Genomic DNA, 23,852 nt, shown 5'->3' on the forward strand with positions numbered 1-23,852 from the left:
TATTCTCACAATAAATAGAAATAGTCAATTTAAGCTCATCTGTTGACATACCTCTCCTTTCTTTAATTTAACTACTGTAGATAAAACGAATATATTTTCCCCATATTTTTCTTTTAAAGTAAACCCAAAAATTCTAAATAAAGTACAAATAATTGCAAAGATATTTACTAAGTTTTATTTTTAATTGAGTTTTCCCTAATACGAAAGATAAAAAATTAGAACAAAATGAAAAATAGCAAGAGCTTAAATATTATTGTTTTTAAACATTAAAAGATAGAAAAAGCACAAGTAGCAGGAAAATAATAGTTACTGTGGGGAGAGGATAGAAGTTTAATAGGGCTGAATAAAGCCAGGGGTTAATAAAGAGTTACTTTGGAACAAATGTTATTTATAATAAAAATATATTTTTAATTTTTCAGGTTGCTTTACCTTACATCAATATTGTTGCAGAGTAGAAGCAAAAGCAGCAACCTTTTTGTATATACATTTGTATCTATTTTGTCTGAACAAGGTTGGTATTTATAACTGGAGTGATATCATATCAACTTGGCCTATCATAATGGCCAAAAATCCTGAACCTGGGGAAAGACTGAGTGAAGATAAATGAACGTATGGCTGCTGTAAATGGTTTAGTTCTGCATTAAGTAATACATTCTTCTTGTCCCAGCCTATGATAGGACAATGAAGGAGAAGCTTTTTTGATTTTATGATACAATCATAAAATCAAAAAGCAAAAAATAAAAATATAATGATATAATAATAATTGCATCTTTTGTACACTTCTACAATTCATCTTCACCCACCCTACACTATAATTTTATCCCACAACTCAATATTAGCAACCTTTCCTTTTTGTAAATTCAAGTAAAACTCTTTGAAAGATTAAAAAAAAAAAAAAAAAATTTAGCCACTGTTGCTTACATTCAAAACAGTATATATTGGAAATGCCAATAACATTTATTTCTCTCTGGATTTCAATGGATGATTGCTACCTATTCACAGGGTTCCATAATGTAGCACAATTTCGGCACAATGAATACAGCTTTTCAATAGCAGGATGTAAGATAACAACATGAGTAAAGTAATCGCACGAAAAACAAATTTAAATTTCTTTAGACATTATCTACAGCAGACAATGCCTGTCCACAAAGACTAATTTATGTGGGGAAGAATAAGCAATAGGCCTTTATTGATATTTTAAGCGCATTATACGACAGGTGATGGCAAAGTTAGTTGGGTAATGACAACACCTGCGGCGTTTGTAGACGAGATGATTTGAGTCTGTCTGACGAGGCCGCTAAGAGGGAGAGAGAAAAAAAAAAAGGATCCGCTTTGTGTATGCAATGCACATTGCATCTTCCAGAATTGCCTCGCTACGAGATTTTTATTTTGTGTGTTTGGAAAGAGTTCATTTTTGGTGCGTTCTACTGCATGTTTATATTTCTGCGATTTGAATTTAATTAATGAGGATGGGAAGCAGCTGTGAGGAAGAGGCTGTGGGCACTGGGTAGCTCGGATGATTTGGGGAATTGGGAGGATTTAAAACGGGAACCTGTTAACTTTTCAAGGCCAAGCACATCAATAGCGGTGATGTTTGGCTAATGATTCACAACACCTGTACCTTGATGTAAAGTTCCAGTGGCTGTCTTGTTTTGTGTCTCCCTAAATGAATATATTTTTTTTACTCCCCTCCTGCTTTAGATCGTTGCACGTTCAAATGCGGGCTACCAGCCAAGCTCCAGCTTTTTATCTTCTATTACGGTGACACTTTACTGCAGTTGAGTGTCTTTTTTACAGCTAATGACTAAATATATCTAATCATAGATTATTCAGCGTTTATCCAGCGCTACTGTGCCAGGTAGCCTATGCATAAAGAGGTTTCACCTACATTAATACGCAAAGCGCGCATAATGCCACCGAATTATCCAAATGTCAACAGCCTGCCTAGTTTTTTATTTTTTTTTACATTTCAGACACTACTGTGATGATTTAATTTTAGTTTATGTGATATGTTACTTTTTTGTCACTGCCCTGGATTGCTGTTGATGGGATAAAACAAGAGTATTTTTTTTGTGATTTTTTTGTATTTATAGTCAAACTAAAGTTTCATTTTTAGGAATCCTCTGGGTTCGCTCTAGGTATCTGTCAGAAGGTTGAGCTGCACATGCGCAGGTTCAGCCTTGGTTGCCAGTATACCCAGAAATCCGGGGTTATGCAGCGGAGTGAATGAACTGTGCTTAAGTTACATTGTCATGGCCAGGCTAATCAAGGTGGCTGGAGATCATCTACTAGCAGAGAAAAAAAAGGTTGGTGATGACCTGCAAGGAAATAGAGACAGGCGAGTTTTGCGGGTTTGGTTCAGCTTTAAAGCCCAGCTAAGTCAGATAATAAAAAAATCCACTGGTTAACAAGAGTGAATAATGAAAAAATCAGGTCTTGTTGCAATGCTTATTTTCTTTTCTGTGAGTCTAGGTTGTTTTGGAGGAGGAAAGGGTTTCAAACAAGATGGGGAGGGGGTTACAAGTCAAGACTTGGATCCAGCAGGTTACCAGCGTACAGGCAGGAAGTGAAGTCAGTGAGGCAGACAGTGGCAGATGTAGCAGAACTGACTTTGGGCTTCTTCATTTCAAACCGACTTGGGGCATCCATGAGTGCTCTGGTTGGCTGAGGAGGCTCTGGGGTCCTCGTGCAGCAACACCTATTGCACCTCCCTATGTCCAAAGCAAGACAAGACTCAGGCAAGCACATCTAGTAAGGGGGCAACAAAAAATGCAAGTTATGTGGGCAAGGCTAAGACAATACAAATACAGAACAGACTGAGAGCAGGAATCAGGTTCCAGTAAACGCTGACTAAATTGAGGTCATCAAGCAAGAAGGGTCCCAGAATCATTTTAAGCACAGTACATCATTACCCACAATATATATATTTTCCCTTTTGGGGGGTCAAGTTATCCTGTGTTACACAGATCAGCAATGACCATTCTTTATTCAATGATCTTATTTATTTCAGAAATAAAAAAATCTTAAATTGTTTTTTTTTCCATTTTCCCAATTACAAAACCATGTTTATCATGTGCTTTAAAAAGCATAGTGCAATTTAAAAAAAAACAAAAAAACAAGGGCCGGTCTAAGCAGTGGAAACTATAAAGAAATGGCTTTTATCTAGATTTCCGAGGACGGTTCCTCAATTGATTTCATGAGTTCATCAGGTTAATATTGATAAGGTTGCAGGTGTCCAATTCTTCACGGCCATAATGACAATAGCGAGCACTTAAACCATTAGATTGTCGCATTACAGTAAAATTATTAGCTCTTGGTCTAAATTAATGCTTCTTTTTCGGTGTTTAGTCTTCACTGTACCTCATTTGTCTTTTTTCTCCAAGAACCTGCAGTTTACACGATAGTAAAAAGATTCATCTTTCGCCTTAAGTGAGAAAGGAACGCTTGTTCAAAAATTCTATCCCATGACACAGAGTGACCCTGATTCATCTGGGCCTCTTATGACACCATGAGAAATGTTTTGCCTTCATAAATTATGTAATATTTCTGCAACATGATTATTGCTCATATGGTTTATATTTAATAGAAAACTGCTGGTAAATAGGAATATGCATTGAGTTAATATTTCTTTGTTTTAAACCTATATCTCTAAAGAAGTGATAAGCTTAGAATTTCTAAAGGGGAAACTGTATAAATCTCAAAACTAGATGGACAGAAATACAAATCTTTTGGCAGGCAAATAGATTCAAATATATGGGATGCATAATTGACCCACAGTTTCCCCTAAAATTTAAACAAGAGAGGCTTAGATTGTAAACCCTTCAGGCAGGCTCCTCTCCTCCCTCTGTGTCACTGTCTGTATCTGTCTGTCATTTGCAACCCCTATTAAATGTACAGCGCTACATAATTTGTTGGTGCTGCAAAAATACAGTTTATAAATGTAAGGAGCCAAACTTTGGAATCTTGTATGGTAAAAGCACTCTTCCAATGATGCAAATCAAAGTTTATTGGGTGAACCCCATTGGTATCTTATGTGATCAATTTCAGACCCTTCTATATTAGAACAAGGTAAAAGGTAATGCTTTGATAGATGGATTGAACAGGTGGGATTCATCAATTAATTTAGATGTCAGTCCTGTGATTCCTGAGGAAGAAACATTTACGAAACGCATTAAAGATATTAAGACTGAAATTGTACTCGTACATTGGCTCATTTGTGATAAAAATAGTTTTTCGATTTTTAATGTATATATAAATTATGGTTTAGGAAAGATTTATGAGACACTGTGATTTGATTAAGGAAGGTGCCTTAAAGTCCTTGGTAAAGTATTAAAAAGATATTGTGTGTTCTTTTAATACATGTACATTTATTTCAATATAAAATGCATCGGGGGGGGGGATGTTTTAGCGGAATTGTTCATATGGTGGGCTTTCAGTGAACTTTGGGCACAAATTCCACATAGCCCAGAAATCCACTTTCTGATGTAAAATGCACCACTCATCCCTTACATCCATACATGGCTTCATTTATAATGCATTTTTAGGAGAATATTTCTATATACATATTTAAGCAAATGTCAACATGAACCATGTATTTGTCCAAAAACAAAATAAAATAAGCGACCTTCTAAACATTTTGGCAAAATCACTTTTTAAATTATATTTATTTTGTGGAAAAATGGATACTCTATACTACCAAGCAAAGGATGCCAAATGTCCCATTCGCGCAGGTAAATGGGTTAAACAAATCAGCTGCAGATTCTTAGAGTGAACTTAATACACTTCAGAACTGTTATGAGTTATGGGTCAAAATAAGTCTACGATAATAAAATGTGTTGGCAACACTTTCCAGTTTAATTCTTCCTTCTAGCAAGATTTTAGGATTAAATGCATCATAATCAAAATATCATTTTTTACAATATAACTGCTTTATTTGAATTTTTTTACTGTATCTCTGAGGGTTTCCCACCCTGTCCCCTTCTGCTTGTAAAAATCTGCACATATTTGGATAAAGCTGAACTCCAGGAGAGTATCAAAGACACCAACTAAAACAGTTCTGTATTTTTAAAACACAATGAAATATAATAAAGAGGAGGTAAATTCACCTTTCCTCACAAAATTGGTGCCAGTGATATCTTCACCCAGCTTAGGTTTTAATCTTCAGCCATCTTGAATAGCTGTGCCAGAACTCCCACTCTTTTTATTTGTCAATGTAGTACAAAGCTATGTCACTGTTGAATAACTCCTCCAACCCCTTGAAATCCTCAACAGCTTCATTGACAAGATGGCCATTCCTAGTCAATGTTCAATCAGTATTGTTGTGCAAGTATTAATTGGGAGTTCCCTAGTTTTCACCTGATGATGTTTTAATTGAATCTAACCCAGCATATCACAATCAAGGTCCCATGGAACCCCAGGGTTCCTCCAGAGATTGCTAGGGATTCATTGAGCAATGACCAATTTGTGCCTCTCGGGTCAGTTTTATGACACCAATGATCTTTTTGGCTATCTTTAAGGGTGACATTTATCCCAATGACCAGTAATTTAGGAACCATTCTTCCCATTGAGCACCACAGTAAGGTTGAAGAAAAACTGGTATAACCTATTTACAATCAAAAAGAATTTGGGCGCGGTAAAATAGTTATCCCCAGGTAACAGATTTGTTTCTACCCTCTTGTTCTAGTGACTATTGTTCTGCTGGCTCTAAGTTGATACCAAGTTTAAGTAAGCACCATCAGATGGGGGTTCAATCAGCCACAGCTCCAGGAACCCCCAGCAACCTCTTGAGGAAGCCTATTGAGAATAGCTGGACTATACATTCTCCAGTCTATCCATACTAGAAAACTAGGTTTGCCTAAAAATACACCTAAATGTTCTTACTTCTTTTTAAATAGGTAGCTATTACATGCTGTATGTGGGTGTTTGTCAATAACCAATATTAGCCTTCAAATTGAAAGCTTAAGATGGAACTAAGGTTGTCCTAACTGTGGGTTTCTGTAGAGTCAGTGCCATTGCTGACTATAAGCTCTCTGTTATTCATGTTGGCCTACAAGAGGTACTTCCTCCTCCCTCCATTACAATGGAGGCAATCATATTATAAGCCTGACTTCAGTATTCACTTGGTCTGTGGCAGCTCACCCTAAAGCAGAATCAAGTTGACTGTCTGATTTGACAATTGATTACATAAAAGAACAACAGTTGGTTAAATAGATTACTAGAATTGGGTTTTAAAGATAGAGTTTTCCTTTAAGCCATCCCTTCTTTTAATTTTACACATTTGTCACTATCTTTTTTTTTTCTGAATGCGTTCTATTCCATAATTTTGGCAGTTATGATAAACTGATAGGAAGTCTGTTCTAATGTATTTCAGTTAGGAAGATTCACTAGGAAGAAATTGGTTTTGCTATACACATGATGTGAAACAATCAATAGTACTTTAGTCTGACAGCTTCTGTCAATAACCATTGTTACAGTTCAGAAAGTCGTTAATGGATAGTTCGTCCAAAAAAACCAATGCTTTCAACACATGTTAAAAGTGCTCAAATGTACACTGGCAGGAATTAATTATAGGTAAGCCCATGGGATAATATACAAATGTATTTTATATAAACTGAGAGCGAAATAAAGTCAGGAAAAGGCCCGAATTCTCCCATGAGTAATTGAATAGGAGTTGATAAGAACACCTCGTATTCATTTTGATTCTGAATAATATGGTTTAGTAATGGGAAACTCGCTCAGTGCTGAGAGATGCATGGACTAGCAACGAGATTTTATCTGCTGTCCTCAAAAAAATATATGTAAACCCTCACTGGAGTGGTTTAAGTTTGAAATGTGTATACTAAGTGATCTTTTTTTTTTTAATAAAATATATGTTTTACCTTTTTTTCATCCTTTGTTGCACCTCAGTGCTGCTGACTGCCTGCAGCCTCCATCAGTCTACATGAGCACTCCAGTGATGGTTGCATGACATTCATCAGGGTGGATCTTCTGATGGTGACTACTTGTACTCTTTGACACAGTAGCCACTGTGACAACAGAGGTGGAGATTTAGGTGCCCAAATAGGAACCTTTAGAACAGGACCAATAGGTACCAAAGTTTAATGAAAGCTGTAGACCTAAAACTATTCAAAAATGAATGTAGACATCAACTTGTTGTAGTTTATGTTGATTTTTAAAATTAAAAAATGTTTGTTCCCTGGTGGTGATTGAAATATAAAATCTGATGGGGCAGGATGACGGCCAAACAACTGGTATTATCAGAAAAGTGATGCAGTAATGGAAGCCTCAACGTTCCTCTGATGAGAATGAGATAATGACAATAGGGAGATACTGATTGCCACCTACAGTAAAATAGATCCTCTTGAGCCTTGTATGTGTGATTGACATCTGAGAATTGTTGTTGAAAACAATCTTTCATGATTGTTTCCAGTGAATGAACAAGCACTTTATACACAGGAGACGATAAGCAAGTGACACCCTACTGTACTCTCATCCATAGGAGTGAATGGCGGTCATTCATCAATCCTCCATGGCTTGACTTCTATACTTTTGATTTATCTTTGAAACTGACCAGTACTTTACTCACACATGGCAAAGTAATGTGTTAGCTTAACCAATAATAATTGGAAATAATGAGCTCCAAGTAATTTGCTCAAAGCTTACAAATGGCTAAGGACTACATGCAACAGTATTAGACCCTGGCATCTTTGATACATCGTAAAATGTAGGGCAAGGGAGTCAAAAGCTCACCCATATCTGTAACCACCAAGTATTTCATATTGTGAGTATAGACAAGGGTCGATGGGCAATGGGGGGCTATTGCCCATAATGGCCATAACAAAGTAAACTTTGGAAACTATTTAAACTGTTTAAAGTGTTTTGTTTTGTAATGCACATTAAAATGTACCAGATGTAGCAGCAATGCATGAAGCTTTCTGCATTACATTGTCAATTATTTTGATTGACACGCGACTGCACCTATTCAGCACATCACAACACGCAGGTCTGAACCATTTCATCATTTTAAGGTGCTGTAAAATGGGGCAAACCTATTAAAATAGGCATTGTGATGCATTAACAGCCATTAATAATATTATTATTATTATTATTATTATTATTATTATTATTATTATTAATAAACAGGATTTATATAGCGCCAAGGTATTAAGCAGCGCTGTACAATAACTAGGGATGGCAAATGACAGACAGATACAGTGACACAGGAGGAAGACAAGATCCTGCCCAGGAGAGATTACAATCTAGGCTGCCATAACGCAATGTACTTCAGTATACCACAACATATTGGAACAACCTAAATGGGCCCCAAGACTAGATGACAGGATATGAGCAGACAATAGCAGATATTATACAGAGAGACAAATCTTTGAAAAAAGACCTGAGAAAATCGAGCAAAATTGGCACAAAGAACATTGTTAGATTTTGTAGCCAATAATTTCTTCATCAGCATTTACTACTGCCCAGTTTAATGAAAAATGGTGACAACTGTAGCCTTTGTTCTAGCTGGGAAGATATTATAATATTTGCTTCCTGCAATTTCCAGTAGAAGTGCCTTTTTTTTTTGCAAGCGATTACAAGTTCAGGAGAAGTATCTGTAAGGTCAGCTGGTGTTGTGGGAAAAAGAAGACGCGTTCTATTAAATTCAGTAGTAAAACGACAGGAGAATGCTCCTCTTATTATCATGGGCATGTGTTTATATTTTACTTTCCTTAATTGGCTATCTTTTATTTACTTTAAATGAACAATTTGGCAAGTTTAGCTCCCTTGATATCAGCGAGGCACAAAGTGTGTTAGAAGTTTGGATTATAAAGTCATACGTCCAAGGCTGCAAATCCAAACATCCCCCAGATACTTGAGAAATAATTGGCTAATGTACATGAAAATCAGCTCGGTCAAGATACTGCTTCGCCTTGTCTCTCAGGAGTGCAATGAGTTAATTTAGGCTGTTTATTTAAATACCTGCAAGTATGTGAGAAGAACATATCGCTGTGCATTTTTAAACTGGAATTAAAGGATCATATTTGATGGTTCTATTGCGGGTGGATTTCTGTGGCCTGAAACTCCTGAAGCTTTTTGGAGAATAAGTGGAACTGAAAGTTTTGCTTTGTCTTTGGTGAAACTCCAAATAGTTTGGGATTTCATAGGGAAAGAGCAATTAAGGTGGTTTGGTGGCTTTTAGGGGGAAAATATCCTTAAAATGGTTCATAAGGTTACAAAAGCTTCCTCTAAATATTATCCATATAACTATATAACAAAACTCTAAGAATAATCAAAGTAATAACTAGCAATGTCTCTATCATGACACCAGGATGACACAGCTAGAACTAATGTTTATTATAGTATAACTTCAGTCTTCAAATTTTTTTTTTCATAATTTTTCCTGTAATATACCTTTTCCTGCTGATACGTCCTTACACTACAACATTCATTGTATCTATGGTGCCAACATAAAAGGCTGTCTCTATTCTTAAGTCCTTTGGGTAATGGTGGTGCCTCCATATCTGGAGTTCATCCTGCTCTGCCCAAAGCAAAACTGACTAACCCTAACAATGAAAAATTGTGGGCAGGAAAGTCCTTCAATGCAGCGGGTACAGACGATGGCCCCTTTGCCTTTTGAAATTACTTAGAATTCACCTTTTTTTGTATTTTTGTTATACATATATATATATATATATATATATATATATATACATACATATAGTAAAAACATAAAATAAATAAATAAAATATATTTTTTATAAAATCTAAATGCTGTTTAGTGAGTGATCTGTCCTGCTGGATCACTAAACAACAGGAAGGAACTGCTGTTGTTTCCTAATAGAGAAGATACAGCATGTCTCCTTTCAATATACTCTCTGTGGAACAAAATAGCATTATCCATACAATGTTAGTTCATTCAACAGTCACTGGAAACACTCAAGAACGATCAGACAATTTTCAATTTCAATTATAGAAGGAATGTACTAGGATTTGAACCTAAAAAGGAAAAGAAGAAGTTCTAAAGCAAGTAAAAAAATATTGACAATGACCTTACAATGAACTGCCACAACATAATGTATCTGAATTTTTGTAAAAAGTAAAAAAGTTCTGGTAAGGAATTTTTTTGCTCTTTGATACAACTCCCATTCCTCTGTTGCTTTTAAGTAATGTCATATAAAAATTGTAGTTCACTTTTCTGTAGATGCTGCTTGGTTAAACCTCCCAATGGCTTCCTTTACATCTCCAGTGACATGAAGCAGCAAACCTCCCCTGCAGAGGAGAATCCTTTTCTTACCCTTCTGCTGCTAACAAAAAGGAAGTGTATTGTCATTCTGTCATCATTTTGCACCTCCTAACTTTCTAAGATAGGAAACAGGGACACCTTTCAACAGAAAGTATGTAAGCAATGGTCATGCTCCTAACATAGTTTCAGAGACTATACAACATTGTCAAAAATAGTCACCTAAGTTTATATATAATGTTGTATATATATATTTATATTTCATCATTAAAAAACAAATACAAAATATGAAGGCTAGATAAAAAGTTTTAAATAATATAATGCATTTAGCAGGTAAATAATATATTATATATGTGGTCAGCACGGTGGCTCAGTGTTTCGCACATTCACCCTGTAGTTTCCAAGGTCATCCTTCGTAGAATTTATATGTTTTCGCCATGTCTGGATGGTATTCTTCCCATATCCCAAAAACACACTGGTAGAATATTTAGTCTCCCCTTCAAAATTGTCCCCAGACTATAATAGTGACTTTTAACTATGTCAGAAATGATAACTTTTGAGCTACTCTATTACAATACCATGAATATGAACTTTGTAACATGCTCCAGAAGACGTCAACGCTATCAATAACTAAATACATCACCAAATAAAAAGGAGTTCGGATCCAAATCAGTGACATTTAGAAGCAATGGTCCTGATTTAATAAAGCTCTCCAAAGCCGGAGGGGATACATTTTCATCAGTAAAGCTGGGTGATCCAGAAAACCTGGAATTGATCTAGGTCAAAACATTTGCAAGCAAATAGCAAATTACCTTGGAGAAATCCATTCTCGGTTTGCTTGATCACCCTGCTTCACTGATGAGTGTATCCTCTTCAGTTTTGGAGAGCTTTAATAAATCAGGCCCTTTGTGTCCTTGCACATCTACCTAAAGTGAAATTTCCATTTTGGGATGTCTGATTGTTTATGACTATCTACCATGTTGTATCTTTTTTGTCAGCAAGCAAATGCTTTTTCATAAACAAGTGTACGAATAAACAACCTGAATGTGTTCTATTATCTTAAAAAAATTGTAACAAAATTTTCCATCTTCTTTGGTTTCCAGTATTTAGATTAAACTACAGTGCTTCAGACACATCTGACAAAAGCCGTGTTAAAACCCGACTAAAGAAGTTTATTTCCCGACGTCCATCACTGAAGACTTTACAGGACAAAGGAATCATTAAAGGTATTGGGTTGTCTGTTCTCAATACTGCATGAAAGAAATGATCACAGCACTGAACTGGTAAAAAAGTTATTTTTGAGTAGACTGTAGCAGTGCCAATACCCAAAAAGGCAGAATTAGGCCTGATAGATTTCCTAATATTTGGAGCTTGCATTATTTGACAGAAATTTTAACATCTCTGTCAAGTGTTCATTGTAGCAAATGGGATTTCTCATTACTTCTAGTGTCATATTCATTGCTGTGAGCTGAACTTCCTTTTACACCGTTGAGTTCCCCAACCCAGATATAGAGATCTGCCCCCTGCAGCCTAGTGTTCTTCCATTCAATACAATTTTAAACAAAAGTAATGCCATATCCTCTCTACACTAAGTTAGAAAGTGGCAGGAGGTGGGGATTCTGATACCAAGGGAAGGTATTCTGTTTGTCAAAGAAAGGCACCCAACATCACAAAAGTACAACTTTTACCCTTCATCAGCTGTCAAAGCCCTTTGGGAGAAACCAAATAAAGCAACTCCTACACTCAATCACCCTGTAATAACTGTATACATGTCCATCAATCTTTTTAAACCATGACCAGGCCCGGGTGAAGTGTGTGGGGGTCATTGTAGCCTTTAAAATGTGTTGGCTTGTTTTCTATAGACTTTTATGATTAAAAAACTGCTTTTGAACGTCTAAACTTGGGGTGTGGTTCTGTCTGTATTTTCTCCATACACTCTCTTGTATTTACCCGAGGTGCGTTTGAAGCCTACCATGTTAGAGCACCTCCTAGCTAAAGCATGCTGGATTTCCTGACGGTCCTGACAGGCATATTTTTTTCTGGGTTCATTACCCAGTATATAGTAAATCAAAGATAGCTATGGCACAGTGCCAACCATGCACACTATACAAATGCAAATACAATAAATTTTACTGAATCTGATAATTACAAATGCATATTTGTATTGCTCTGGAGAATATAAAATGCCTGGTAATATATTAAAAACTCCCCTTTTTTTAGTGTTGTTCGCCATTTTAGGGCAAAATGTTTTAAAGACCCAATTGTGTTTTCATTGATGGAACATAACAGAATTCATATACTATAAGGATTGAGAATTCAGTAGTAGTACCTCCCTGTGAGAACCAAATTCCTCCTAAGTATTTTAATTTTTTAAGTCCCCTACCTCATTGCTTTTTAAAACTTTTAAAGCAAGAATTGTTAACCTGTTTAAAAGTTTTGAACATGTATATTACTTTACGATCTGCCATCCTAGTTGTGCTCTTTGTACAAAATAGGGGAGGTGACGAATACCCACAGCGGGACCTGGGTTAGCACTACATTTGTGTTCTCTAAAGGGGCATTGTATATAAAAGAGGAGTAGGGAAACCTATTTAGGGTTTTTAAGTGAAGAAAAATTTAATATCAAATATTATATATTAATTACCCAACTAAATGATTTGTGAAAAATGATTTATGGTCTTTTTAAGGCATGTAAAAGTTTTTTTTCCTCTTGTGATTCGTTCATAGTTCATCGCAGTTTTTAACATTCAACTCAGATCCGCATTTAACTTTTAAATAGGGGTAAATATTTACAAAGGAAACTGTTGTGTTTAGAATAGATTTTATGTAAAAGATAAGTAATGTGTAAATATATTGTCCAGGCTAAAAAATGATGGTGTTTTTGTAAGTTTCTTATTGACGTTCTGTCTTTTGCTTGATGCATGGTGTACAGATCTCATGTAGATTTATAGTGCAAATCCAATTCTTTTAGCCAATTCCAGAAAATGCTGCAGATGCCCTAAGATATTAAAATGGACCGTTTAGCTGAACTTGGTGTGGGAGTTTCACTGTTTTTAAATTGATAGCAGATGAAAGAATGAAGCTCATGGAACATGGGCACGGGACTCGTATTCCTTCTCCTGAGTTCTGTGAAATGGTCATATTACATGGGAACTATTGCTTCCTTAATGAATTGTATTTCCTTTCAATCCATGTGTGTGTATTTTAATGATGAGCTATTTTGTTAGGAAGCCCCAAAGAATCCAGTTTGCTGAGAAAGTCTTAAGTTGAGTTTCTCTGATGATCTCTCTGCTTTTTTGGGGCAATGATGAAACCAAAGTTGTTATCCCTAAGTCTATTAAAATGTAACTGTAGCCAAGTTTTTTTGTATTAGTTGTGAATAGAAAAGGGAATGTTTAAAACTTGCCCACTCAAAATTATAACATTTAATAAATTATAACAGTTTTGTACTAGTATCCAACATGCTCCAGGGGGCAAAGAGTGGTCCCTTAATTAAGGCTAAAAATACTGATTAAGGTTATAGGTAATTGAATGTAGTATAAACACATTCTCTGCTGTAGAACATGTCTATTCATACTATAAAATTTATTTTCTGTTCCATTTACTCTCTTGGTGCAATCTCCCCCATAACCTTGGTAAAATGGCTACTCTTTGGATGAAGTGCTCTTTGCCCCCCAAATGCATTAGACACAAGCATGGAACACATCAGATGAAAAATTATATTTTATTTATGATTTTTTTTTTTTTAGGTGCAACACTCTATTCTTCCTTTAGAACTTTCTATAGATACAAGCTGCATGCTTAGAACCTCAAATTACCTCCAAACCCACAGGAGCAAATATTGTTTTTTAATTATTGTGTATTATTTTGTTTTTTTATATATTTGTCTTGTTGAGGATATTTTCAGTTACTTCATAGTCCAGACACACAACAAGAAGTAAGCCAGAAAAATCCTATTTTTTTAAGCTATGACCAGATCAGTTTTTCTCTACTTACTATACAGGCAACAACTGTAAAATATTATATTTCTTACCAATACGTGTCTCGGTTTCAACAATCACCAGGACATGAAACATTAAGGTCTATACACATTCTAAATATTTATCATACATATAAAATGTTCCTACTTACATAGATTTTTGTAATACTGTTCAGCCAATTTTATGATCCAGGAGAACACTGTAGGATTTTACAGCCAGGTGATTTTTTTAACAACAGTAAAATTACATCTCCCATGTAACTTGCTGATTGGTCAGTAAAAGGTAATGAACACATGGGCCAATTGTGTGCTCTTTTCTCCTCCTTTTAATAGCCCTCCACTGTAAGACTGACAGCACCATAGAGCCTAATTGGCTTACAATGCTGACCCCTTTTTTATTTGAGTCATTTATTTTCTTAATAAAAACATTGCCAGGTAACTTTCATTTACACTGGCATTGAAACACATGAACACAGAAGATTCTCCATTTTATTCTCACTTTTCATTTGACAAATACTCTTCTTTAGTGAAACAGGACAGGAAGCACAGCTAGAAGAATTAGCACATGGGTCAACAGAACAGAACAGGTCAGGTCTCTCTAATGGGGACACAGACAGCAACAACGTAACCTAACAGAGAATGTTAAACTTATCTGGTCTACCTAAAACAGTTTAACATTTGACCAGAGCTCCATTAGGATCAACATTTTATTTACTGAAAATGTTCACATTTAAACCACTGGCTTGTCCAATCACAGTCTGTTTCTTACTCCAACTCTACCAATTTACCCCCTCCCTCTGTTCACCATGATTATGACATCATCACCTCAGATGCAATCATTGAAAACATCACATCCATTAACCCCTTCACCTTAACAATGCTTTAAAACCATTTGACATATTTATGGAGAAACCAATACAAATAACATTACAACCACCTTTCCATAATTTGTCAAAATATGACGAAGCAAAGCACATGAAGGCGCTCATTTGAAATTGGTGAGATCTCACCTGATGTACCGATGTACTTGAAGATGGGCAACATGTCGAACCGAAAGACACCAGCAAGAAATCATCTCACGCTAAACTGCAATTCATTATTTAAATGTGATTACACAATTAGCAGGTGGGGACGCAGTCGCATCATACATCTTTCATAGTGGGTGACATGTCATTAAAAATAGCAACAAACAGGAATCGCCAACTTCTCACCTACACCCGCTTTATTGAAAAACATTAATTTAGGAAACATGACAAGAGAGCCAGTGATGTGTCTGAGACTTATATTAGATTTAATTAGCATGTATTTCCACATCTTGACATGCAAGCGAGAGGTGTTTATGAATAATTACTATGTTAAGATACGAAATTAACCAGTTCACTAGCAGAGGGAGGCCACGGAGAGCAGGTAGAAGTCTTGCAAACATGGCTAACGAGGAAATGATTATAGAGTTATCATTTTTATTTATTTAATTTGCATGTGCTGAGCAAGGCTATTTTACACACAGAGTAGCATGATGACAGTCTAAGGGGTTGATATACTATGAGTATGAGTACAGCAGAAACTATGGGGAGAAGAACTGGGGATTTTGAACACAGCTATCATTCAGTTTTTTTTTATATTGGTTGGGACACTAAATAAAAAAAGATGATTGGTTGTCATATGTTGCTATTGCCACAATTCTACTTCTCATAAATTACAATCTATTATTGCAAAAGAACAAATGGGGGAGATAAGGTATTAGATCTGCTGTTCTCAACCAGGGTTCTTTTGGGTTTCTCTAGAAGTTGCTAGGGGTTCCTCCATTTGTGCCTCTTTGATCTCCCATTTGATGGTGCCTTCATAGTTCTGGGACCAAAACTTCTTGGTAGAGGCAGCTGCATGTCAATAATGTTTTTAGTTGTTTATAAATCTGGTATTCTAGCCACCATTGTAAGAAGTTCATTTTTTCACAAGCCACAGTGATAAAATGGTCGAAAAAGACAGTGGAGTGAGGGATGAGATGGAGTGCGGAAGCAGCGAGGGAGCTGATGGATGGGTATATCTTGCTTTGGTCTTGGCTAATAGGACAATGCCACTTTGGAGAGAATGGGCAATGTTGTCTCTTAAAAGCTTAAGTCTGGGCTAAAGGCCAGATATATATTTCATATAAATTTGTGTGAACAGCTTTAACTTCCAAAGGATTAAGTGATTGTGATTATCCAGTCTTCTAATCCCTGGTGAGCCATCCAGCCTGTGACTGGATAACAAAGGAGCAGCAGCACAATGATGGGGTCAAACCTCTGCATCCTCTCTCCCTACTGCAAGAAAATTAGGCCAGACTGTCTCAAATACTGCCCCATTCTCTTCCAATCAGTGAGTGATGATGGAATCAAAGCAATGATTAGCAATTATGTAATTTGCTGAAATGCCCCTGTTAACAAAAAACAAAATCATTTAGAATATGCCAAGCCAACAGTATTGACAATTTATAAATAATAATACCGCATGCAGCATGTCATCCATCCCCAATGTATGTATCAAATAATTGTAATAATTATAATAATGGGAATTATTTATTTTATGCTACACACTTCCTTGAGTTTTATACCTCACATGTCAACTTGTCTCTCCTCTGCACAGATCAAGTGTTTGGATGTCACCTGGCAACACTCTGCAGACGCGAGAACTCCACCGTTCCTCACTTTGTGCGAACCTGTATAGAAGCCGTGGAGAAGAGAGGTACGTGAAAACAGATGGCAACAAGTGGCTTTTTACTGGATAGTCCAGTTTAGCCAATGAGCCAAAAAGACCTTATTTTTGTTTAATAAAAGGTTACTCCCTGCAAGAAAAAAGGAAATGTACTCAGCAATCTTGCTGCATGTGTCTCCTTCATCAACTACACACTTCTTCTTTCCTCCAACCCCTATGTCACTGCAGAAATGGCTCAACAGCAATGAACGGGTTAGAGAAAGGATCCATAGCATGCAGTGAGTTCCATTAGGAGGTACCTCTTCTGTTTTAAGGAACTGCCCTTTTCACTTTAAGTGGCACTCTGGAGAACCAGGCTCCTATTCTGTGTATTGTTACACCCTTCAGTGCCTGTTGCGTCATTCTGCTGCCACACTAAATGTAACAGGTTCTCTTTAATAAGATGCAGTTCCATGAATTCTAAACTAACAGCCAATATGGATGTCCCTGTAGTTGGTAGTTTCCATGCGTGTGATGAGTAGGGCAGCACTTTATGACAAAAAATAGCTCAGATATATTCCTACGGTTGCTGAAATGCGAATAAATTGCTAATGGTACATTATTAATAACTTGACCATAATTATTGTTACTAAACATGATTACACATTGCCATAAAAGAGGAATTAAAGTAGGAGAAGCATTTATTTACTGCAGAGCAAACATTTTTTAAGAAGTGCATGATGCTATTTATGATAAATGAAGCGTAGCAATGAAAGGATGGCATGCCTAGAAAATTGCTGTTTTCATTTTATTATAACATTATTTTTATATATATTTTAATCCGCAGCAGCAAGTAAAAGGCATTGCCAAATCTTTGAGCATTCATATAATGATATTTAGTTAGAACACATTTCACACCTTTTAACACTTGTGACACCAGAACGGGAAAGTTTAATGATAGCCATATTAAAGTCCAATTGAAATTTATGGTTCTATTTATTAAACTTTTTACTTAACTGTCATCCAACTTTTACTCAAAATACATTTTTCACATTGTTTCCCAAAATTCAATTAGAAAATGTGTAAATCAACTTTTAATAATGATTCACACAATTAATTCTAATTTAATTCCATAAATATATCTAATAGACATGAAAATTTTGAATACAAGTTGGGTGAATTTTGGGTAGAATCATTCTTTAATGAAATCCCTTGGTTAAAATTGGCTTAAAATAATTCAAGTGCATCAAATCCAAAAACGTGAAAAGTTTTAGCCTGAGTAGAAAAGTCTGTTCATTGCCAGAATGATGTAGAGAAGAACACCCTAAGAAGATAATCTTGCTGTAGAAGTCCAAATTCCCCCCATCACACAAACCTGCACCCCATATCCCTATTGGATCAGGTATATACTTCAGCAATCAGCCCTAGGTCTACTGATTGGAGAGCCTAGATAGTTCTTGGCTGGAGTGGATCATGACCTTTCAATGTTCAATGACCTGAAGATCCTAAAATGTCCCACAACTCCCATAGTAAGCTGATATTACAGCTGTCATTATTTTGACGAGCCAGGATTGTTTTTTTAGCCAAGCCACTACAGAACCTAACTTCTATAGAAGAACATAACCTGAAGTTGTGTCCAGAAGCTATTCTCCATGTTTACAGGTGGCAATGTTAGCTTTCCATTGGCAAGGGAAGGATTGCCTCGTCAGGATTCTGAAAAGGCCAAGGATACTGGAACAACCACTCTAAAATTCCATGGTTCATCCATATGTATAGCCAATTGTCCATACATTGTGCTGGAGTTTTCAATGTACTTTTCGATTCCTTTGAACTTCTCTGTCTGAATTGAAGATGTTCAAAATTAATACCCATAACCGCCAATCAGATTTCAGTTTAGCATATCCACACCAATCTAGAGTTGTTAGATATTATGTGTTACTGCTTCTTACTGTTACTTGCAGATTACAAACCGCTCTAATCTACTGAAAAAGCCTGAATGACTTCTGGATTTCTCTGTTTGTTTTGTTGTAGTTGTCATGCTGTTTGCTCCAAACATTGTTACTAAAAAACTTGGCGGCGGCTCTCGGACTAGACCCAGGGCATGTGAAGCCTGACTTTAATATTTATGCAAGCTCCTGATGACATTTTTTGCTGCAGAGAAAGTGTGTGGAGGTGCCAGAACCGCCTGAGGAAGGTTAAGGTTCAGGAGAACTAAAATTTTCCTGGTAGAGAACCTTGCTCAGCAGACGGCTTGGACACCCCAGTGTCATGGGAAATTGTTGCTTTCTAGTTATGGGAATAAACTTTGTTTAAAAATAATATTTCATGTATATGTGAGAGATGTGAGAAAATTAAACCTTCTGGGGAGAAAGGGATTAAATGGCAGTTTTGGTAGAAGCTAATTGGAATTCCTGGGGTCGGTTAGCTCACTTTCACAGACTTGTCAAGATTCACAAATGTTTGCTTTTATTTGCATTTAGTATTAAAAGAGAACTCCAAAAAATAGAGATGCTTAATAAATATACAGTTACCTGTTTCTATGGGGAACTGTTTGGAAGAAAATGTGATGAGTCTGAATTTTGGGCCTGTAGCAGGAAATGTTGGACCACCCATTTTTTGCATTTTACAGCTTGCAGTTTGCCGTAATTGTGGTCCTGATCCCATCAATGGAATGTGCAAATTTACCAACTGTTTGAAAGTTGGAAATTCCAAGTTTAAATATTTAAGTTTGAGCAAATAGCTTAATACACATAATATATAACACATATTTAGAGTATTGCTCTGTCCTGAAGGCAGGAGACTCTCTTTTAGCCTGTGATTGGACAGTGAGTAAAGTAGCAGCAGATTAAAAAGCTGATCACTTTGTCATTTTGCTCTCTCCTTCAAAAAGGAAGTTCCTTGGTAGCATATGGTTATTGCAGCACAACTGATTGGAATCTCTTTTTTAGTTTGGGATCTGCTGTAAATTGATTTGGGCTTTAGAGGTCAAATCCCAGTTCTTACAATGCTTCCATCAAAAATGAACATTTTAAAGATTTGTTAATAAATACAGAATATATCTCTTTGAAATCAATTTGGAGTTTGGCTTTTAGGCATTGGTACACAATATAAATAGTTGAGTTCCATTGCTAACTTAATTTGGAAGGTTCAGGCTCCTAAATTTGTAAAAAAAAAATACAAGAATGTCCTGCTGAAACTATTCCTCCACTATGTCCTTAAGGTAATGCCTATGTTTGCCCTCCATTACATGGTGGCTGTGGACAGCATGACATTCAATAACCATTTTGCATTTTGCAAACTGGTAATGCTGCCTCCTTCAGTCACCATACTTGTGAATTGTCATCCATAGTTTTACTTGACTACTTGGACTATATAGACAAACATGCAACCAGTAAAATTATAAATCTTGATGTGCACAATGTTTCAGGTCAGTGAACCTGAGATGAAGATAATATCCACAAAATTATACTTTATGGTTGTGTGACATTTAGTCAACACCCTATGAAACAGATTTGCTAAAGAGAGCACACAGTGACCGTTGCTTGCCAAATGTTGCAGAATATGGTTCACCAGTGGCAATGGGGCAACACCTTGCTGGTCCAGCCAGCAAAAGGGCAAACTTGTAAAAGTAGATAAGTATTATGTCTGCTCTCTTAGTAAATAAAGAGATGCCACCAACAACAGAACTGACAGTAAAACATGTTCCTTTAGGTCTATGTCTATCCCATTTTTTTGTTTTGTACAGTGAGTAAAAAAAAACAGTGCTGTTTTAATTTTTAAAAACTGCACTCTACTAGGTAGACGTCCCTTCAATACCTGGCCTAAATAACAACAAATGAAAGGAATTCTGTCCAAATAAAACAAAAATTATAATCTTAGAGCTTTGTCATTGAAAAGCACGGATTTGCTTATTGACTATTGATTATCGATTGAAGAATATTTGCTAAATATCAGATTCATGGTTTATAAGTAGACCTCCCAGTGATAACAGTCATGGGGGCAAACAAAAGGAAGCAAACCTTGCTATCAGGAACACATACAACAGAGGATAATTATGTAATAGGCAGTATGGTTGTCAAATTGTACGTATATCATTTTAACAGTTTTTTTTTTTTTGGTATATGAATATATACTAAAAAGACATGATGACTCTGTTAATTGTATAATAAGATGCTTTTGTCATGGAGTTGCATTGAGATCAGTGGCAGTAGACTGGATTACATGGCTGCATGTTACATTTTCAGTTCACTTCACTCAAGAACATTTGCATCAAATGCCCAAATGTGTTGTCTATGCAAATGATACTGTACACTGGTTCTGACACAATTGTCTATGGATACAACAAATTGTGATAAAGTGTGAATAAAATGCATTTGCATCTTTGCATATTCAGTCTGAATAAGTTCTCATTTGCATAGGGTTGTAAATGAGTTTGAAAGCGTCAATAATATTCACTTTGCTTAAAGAGTATCTATAATTGTTTGTGGTCAGTTTTATTTTTTTAAGCTCAAAAATCATAAGACAAAATTTTTTAATTTACGGAAAATTAAAAAAAAATGTATTTTGCAAATACACATTTATTACTGAGTGCAATTAGTACATTGCTATTAAAACAGAACCAGAATAAAAGTGAAACAATTGCAAACAGGCAGGTTCTTTATTGTAGAAAGGGTAGGCAATGGGCCTGATTTATTAAAGATAGACTATCATGGGACAACCTGTGTTTCAAACTAAACTTAGTTCTCCTCGCTCTATTAGTGCCTGGCCTTCTTCTAGGTTTTGGGTCTTCAGATATTTTGATTGGTCATACTGAAAGGGTGTAAGTCCCACACATGTGCATAGGGGCTCATACTTTACTTACTCACCTTAGCAGATCTGATGATCCCTCCGGAAGTTTCCTGGATCGGATCCTGCATTGTCCTGATATCCTTCTTTATCATGGCACAGAGGAAGCGCCAGGCACCACCATCGTTTTTGCTTTTCTTCGGCCTTCTGCCTATGTTACCTGATCTTGCACCGTGCAGGCGCGAGATCAGGTGATGTAGATGGGAAAAAAGAGTGCCAATCTCGCATGTGTGAGATCGGCATTTTTCCCCCAATGAAGAAAAAGCTTTTTCTGGTCATACCCAAAATCGGGTATGCGCAGAAGAGCAGCCTGAAGCCTTCTGGGATCCATGACATATGTATTCCAAGAGGCTCTGAGCCCCTATTCTGTAGGGGAGGGACTTTAACCTTGTTTTTTAAAGTAAAAGGGGTTTACCCCCCTTCCAAAAAAAAAAAAAGGTAATTTTACCTTATATAAAAGGGTTGTTTACCCCTTTAAGGAAGACATTTCAGTTTAGGTCCACTTTAATGTTGAACTGTAAGGGAAAAAAATGGTGCCGTCTTCTTCTGCCTACGCCACCTGATCCTGAGATCAGTTGATGTAGCTTACTGTAAATGGGAAAAACAGTGCCAATCTCATTGGGCATGTGTGATATCTACCCTTCTATATAAAGTAAGCATTTTGGTGATAAAATACTTTATAATGGAATGACTAAACACTGTTTTGTAGAAAACTAAAATTGGTATTCCCCTCATTTGCTGACATTTCCGTTGATGCAGACAACAATAAAAAAAAAATAACCTGGCAGAGGTTTTAACTCCACTTTACCCAAAAGTTAGGGCTGGGCTACTATGTATGACTTAGCTAGAATAGCTGCATTCCCTTGCACTCTTTTCTCTCTCAATATATATATATTATACACTTCACTATGTATAACTTAAAATATCCACATTCTTTTGCAATATTAAGTTATGAAGGAAGCCGTGGGATATACACAAAAGCACAAATCTGATTTTGTGCCCGAGATGTCAGCCTGGAATCTTATAACGTCCCTCCAGAAAAGAAAGGGGCCATTGGTCCCTACCCTGAGATGGGTCTCTGCACTTCTGTCTTTATCTCTCAGCTGTAATTCCTAGCAGCTGTTATGTATTTTTTACTGTCGTTTGTTTGACAGGATCCAGTTCTAGGTTCCGATGTCTGTTTAAAGAAACAAAGCGCCTGCTGGCCAGAAAAGCCCCTCGCTGCCTGTGCGATCATTTCGTTCCCAGGGTTTTTGCACAGGCTTTGCCAAGTAAAGGGACTGACCTTTCGTAGCAAACACTTTTTCATTTTTAAATGCTCACTTTGATTTTTGTTCCATTTTTATGCTCATTCCAAACTGTTTACAGCCCACGAAAATGACTGTGAATTATATGTTTGTGTAATGGATTCCTTTTGTGGTCACAGAGGAATGTTTACTTTGAGCAATTAGTTATCTTTGGTTAGATTACAGTGACCTGAAAGAAACAAATTACTGAAATTATTACCTTAACTACTTTGTTATGATGTTTTCTTGTCAGCTGTACAATTTGTAGGAAGCACAGGGAACTTACGTTCTTTTTTTATTTTGTGGGACTTCATGGTGAGGGTCCCCGGATAGTAAGGAAATAATTCTGAGACGTTTTAATGGTTTGTATATTTTCAAACTTGAGACAGCTTTTGTAACACAAAATACCTTTATTTACATTATTTTTTTTACTTTTTAATTTGTTTTTTTCCACTACTTACCCCTCCCTTCCTCATCATCCTTTCCTCTCATTTTTGTTTAATTGGACAATTTCCAATTTTTTCAATTCATCCTTTCCTTTTCTCCTACCTTCCCCACTTATTTAATTATTGCATCCTTTCTAGCTTGCGTTTCTTTTACTTCAGTCTCTCCACCTCTTTTGTCCTCTTCTCCACTCTCCTTTCCTTTCCTCCCTTCATTTATCTTCCTCATTCTTAGATATATAGATAGATAGATAGATAGATAGATAGATAGATAGATAGATAGATAGTTCTGCCTCAATTAAAAGAACAGCCTGGAGATAGAAATTCGTTCAGATGACTTTTTGTGACTTCTGAATATTCTTTAATACCCCCCTTTAGCATGAAATAATAAC

General features: G+C 36.2%; 1 protein-coding gene across 2 annotated transcripts in view; it reads left to right on the top strand.

The window, feature by feature from the left end:
• Nucleotides 1-23,852, top strand: part of ARHGAP15 (Rho GTPase activating protein 15) — a 309,490-nt gene that overhangs the window by 182,773 nt on the left and 102,865 nt on the right. For both annotated transcript variants that reach the window (XM_072418118.1, XM_072418119.1), the window contains exons 10-11: nt 11,341-11,463; nt 16,839-16,937. In XM_072418118.1, the coding sequence (XP_072274219.1) occupies nt 11,341-11,463; nt 16,839-16,937 (222 nt within the window). The remainder of the gene's footprint in view (nt 1-11,340; nt 11,464-16,838; nt 16,938-23,852) is intronic.

Source organism: Pyxicephalus adspersus, chromosome 7 (assembly GCF_032062135.1).
Source record: "Pyxicephalus adspersus chromosome 7, UCB_Pads_2.0, whole genome shotgun sequence".
Lineage (NCBI taxonomy): Eukaryota > Metazoa > Chordata > Amphibia > Anura > Pyxicephalidae > Pyxicephalus > Pyxicephalus adspersus.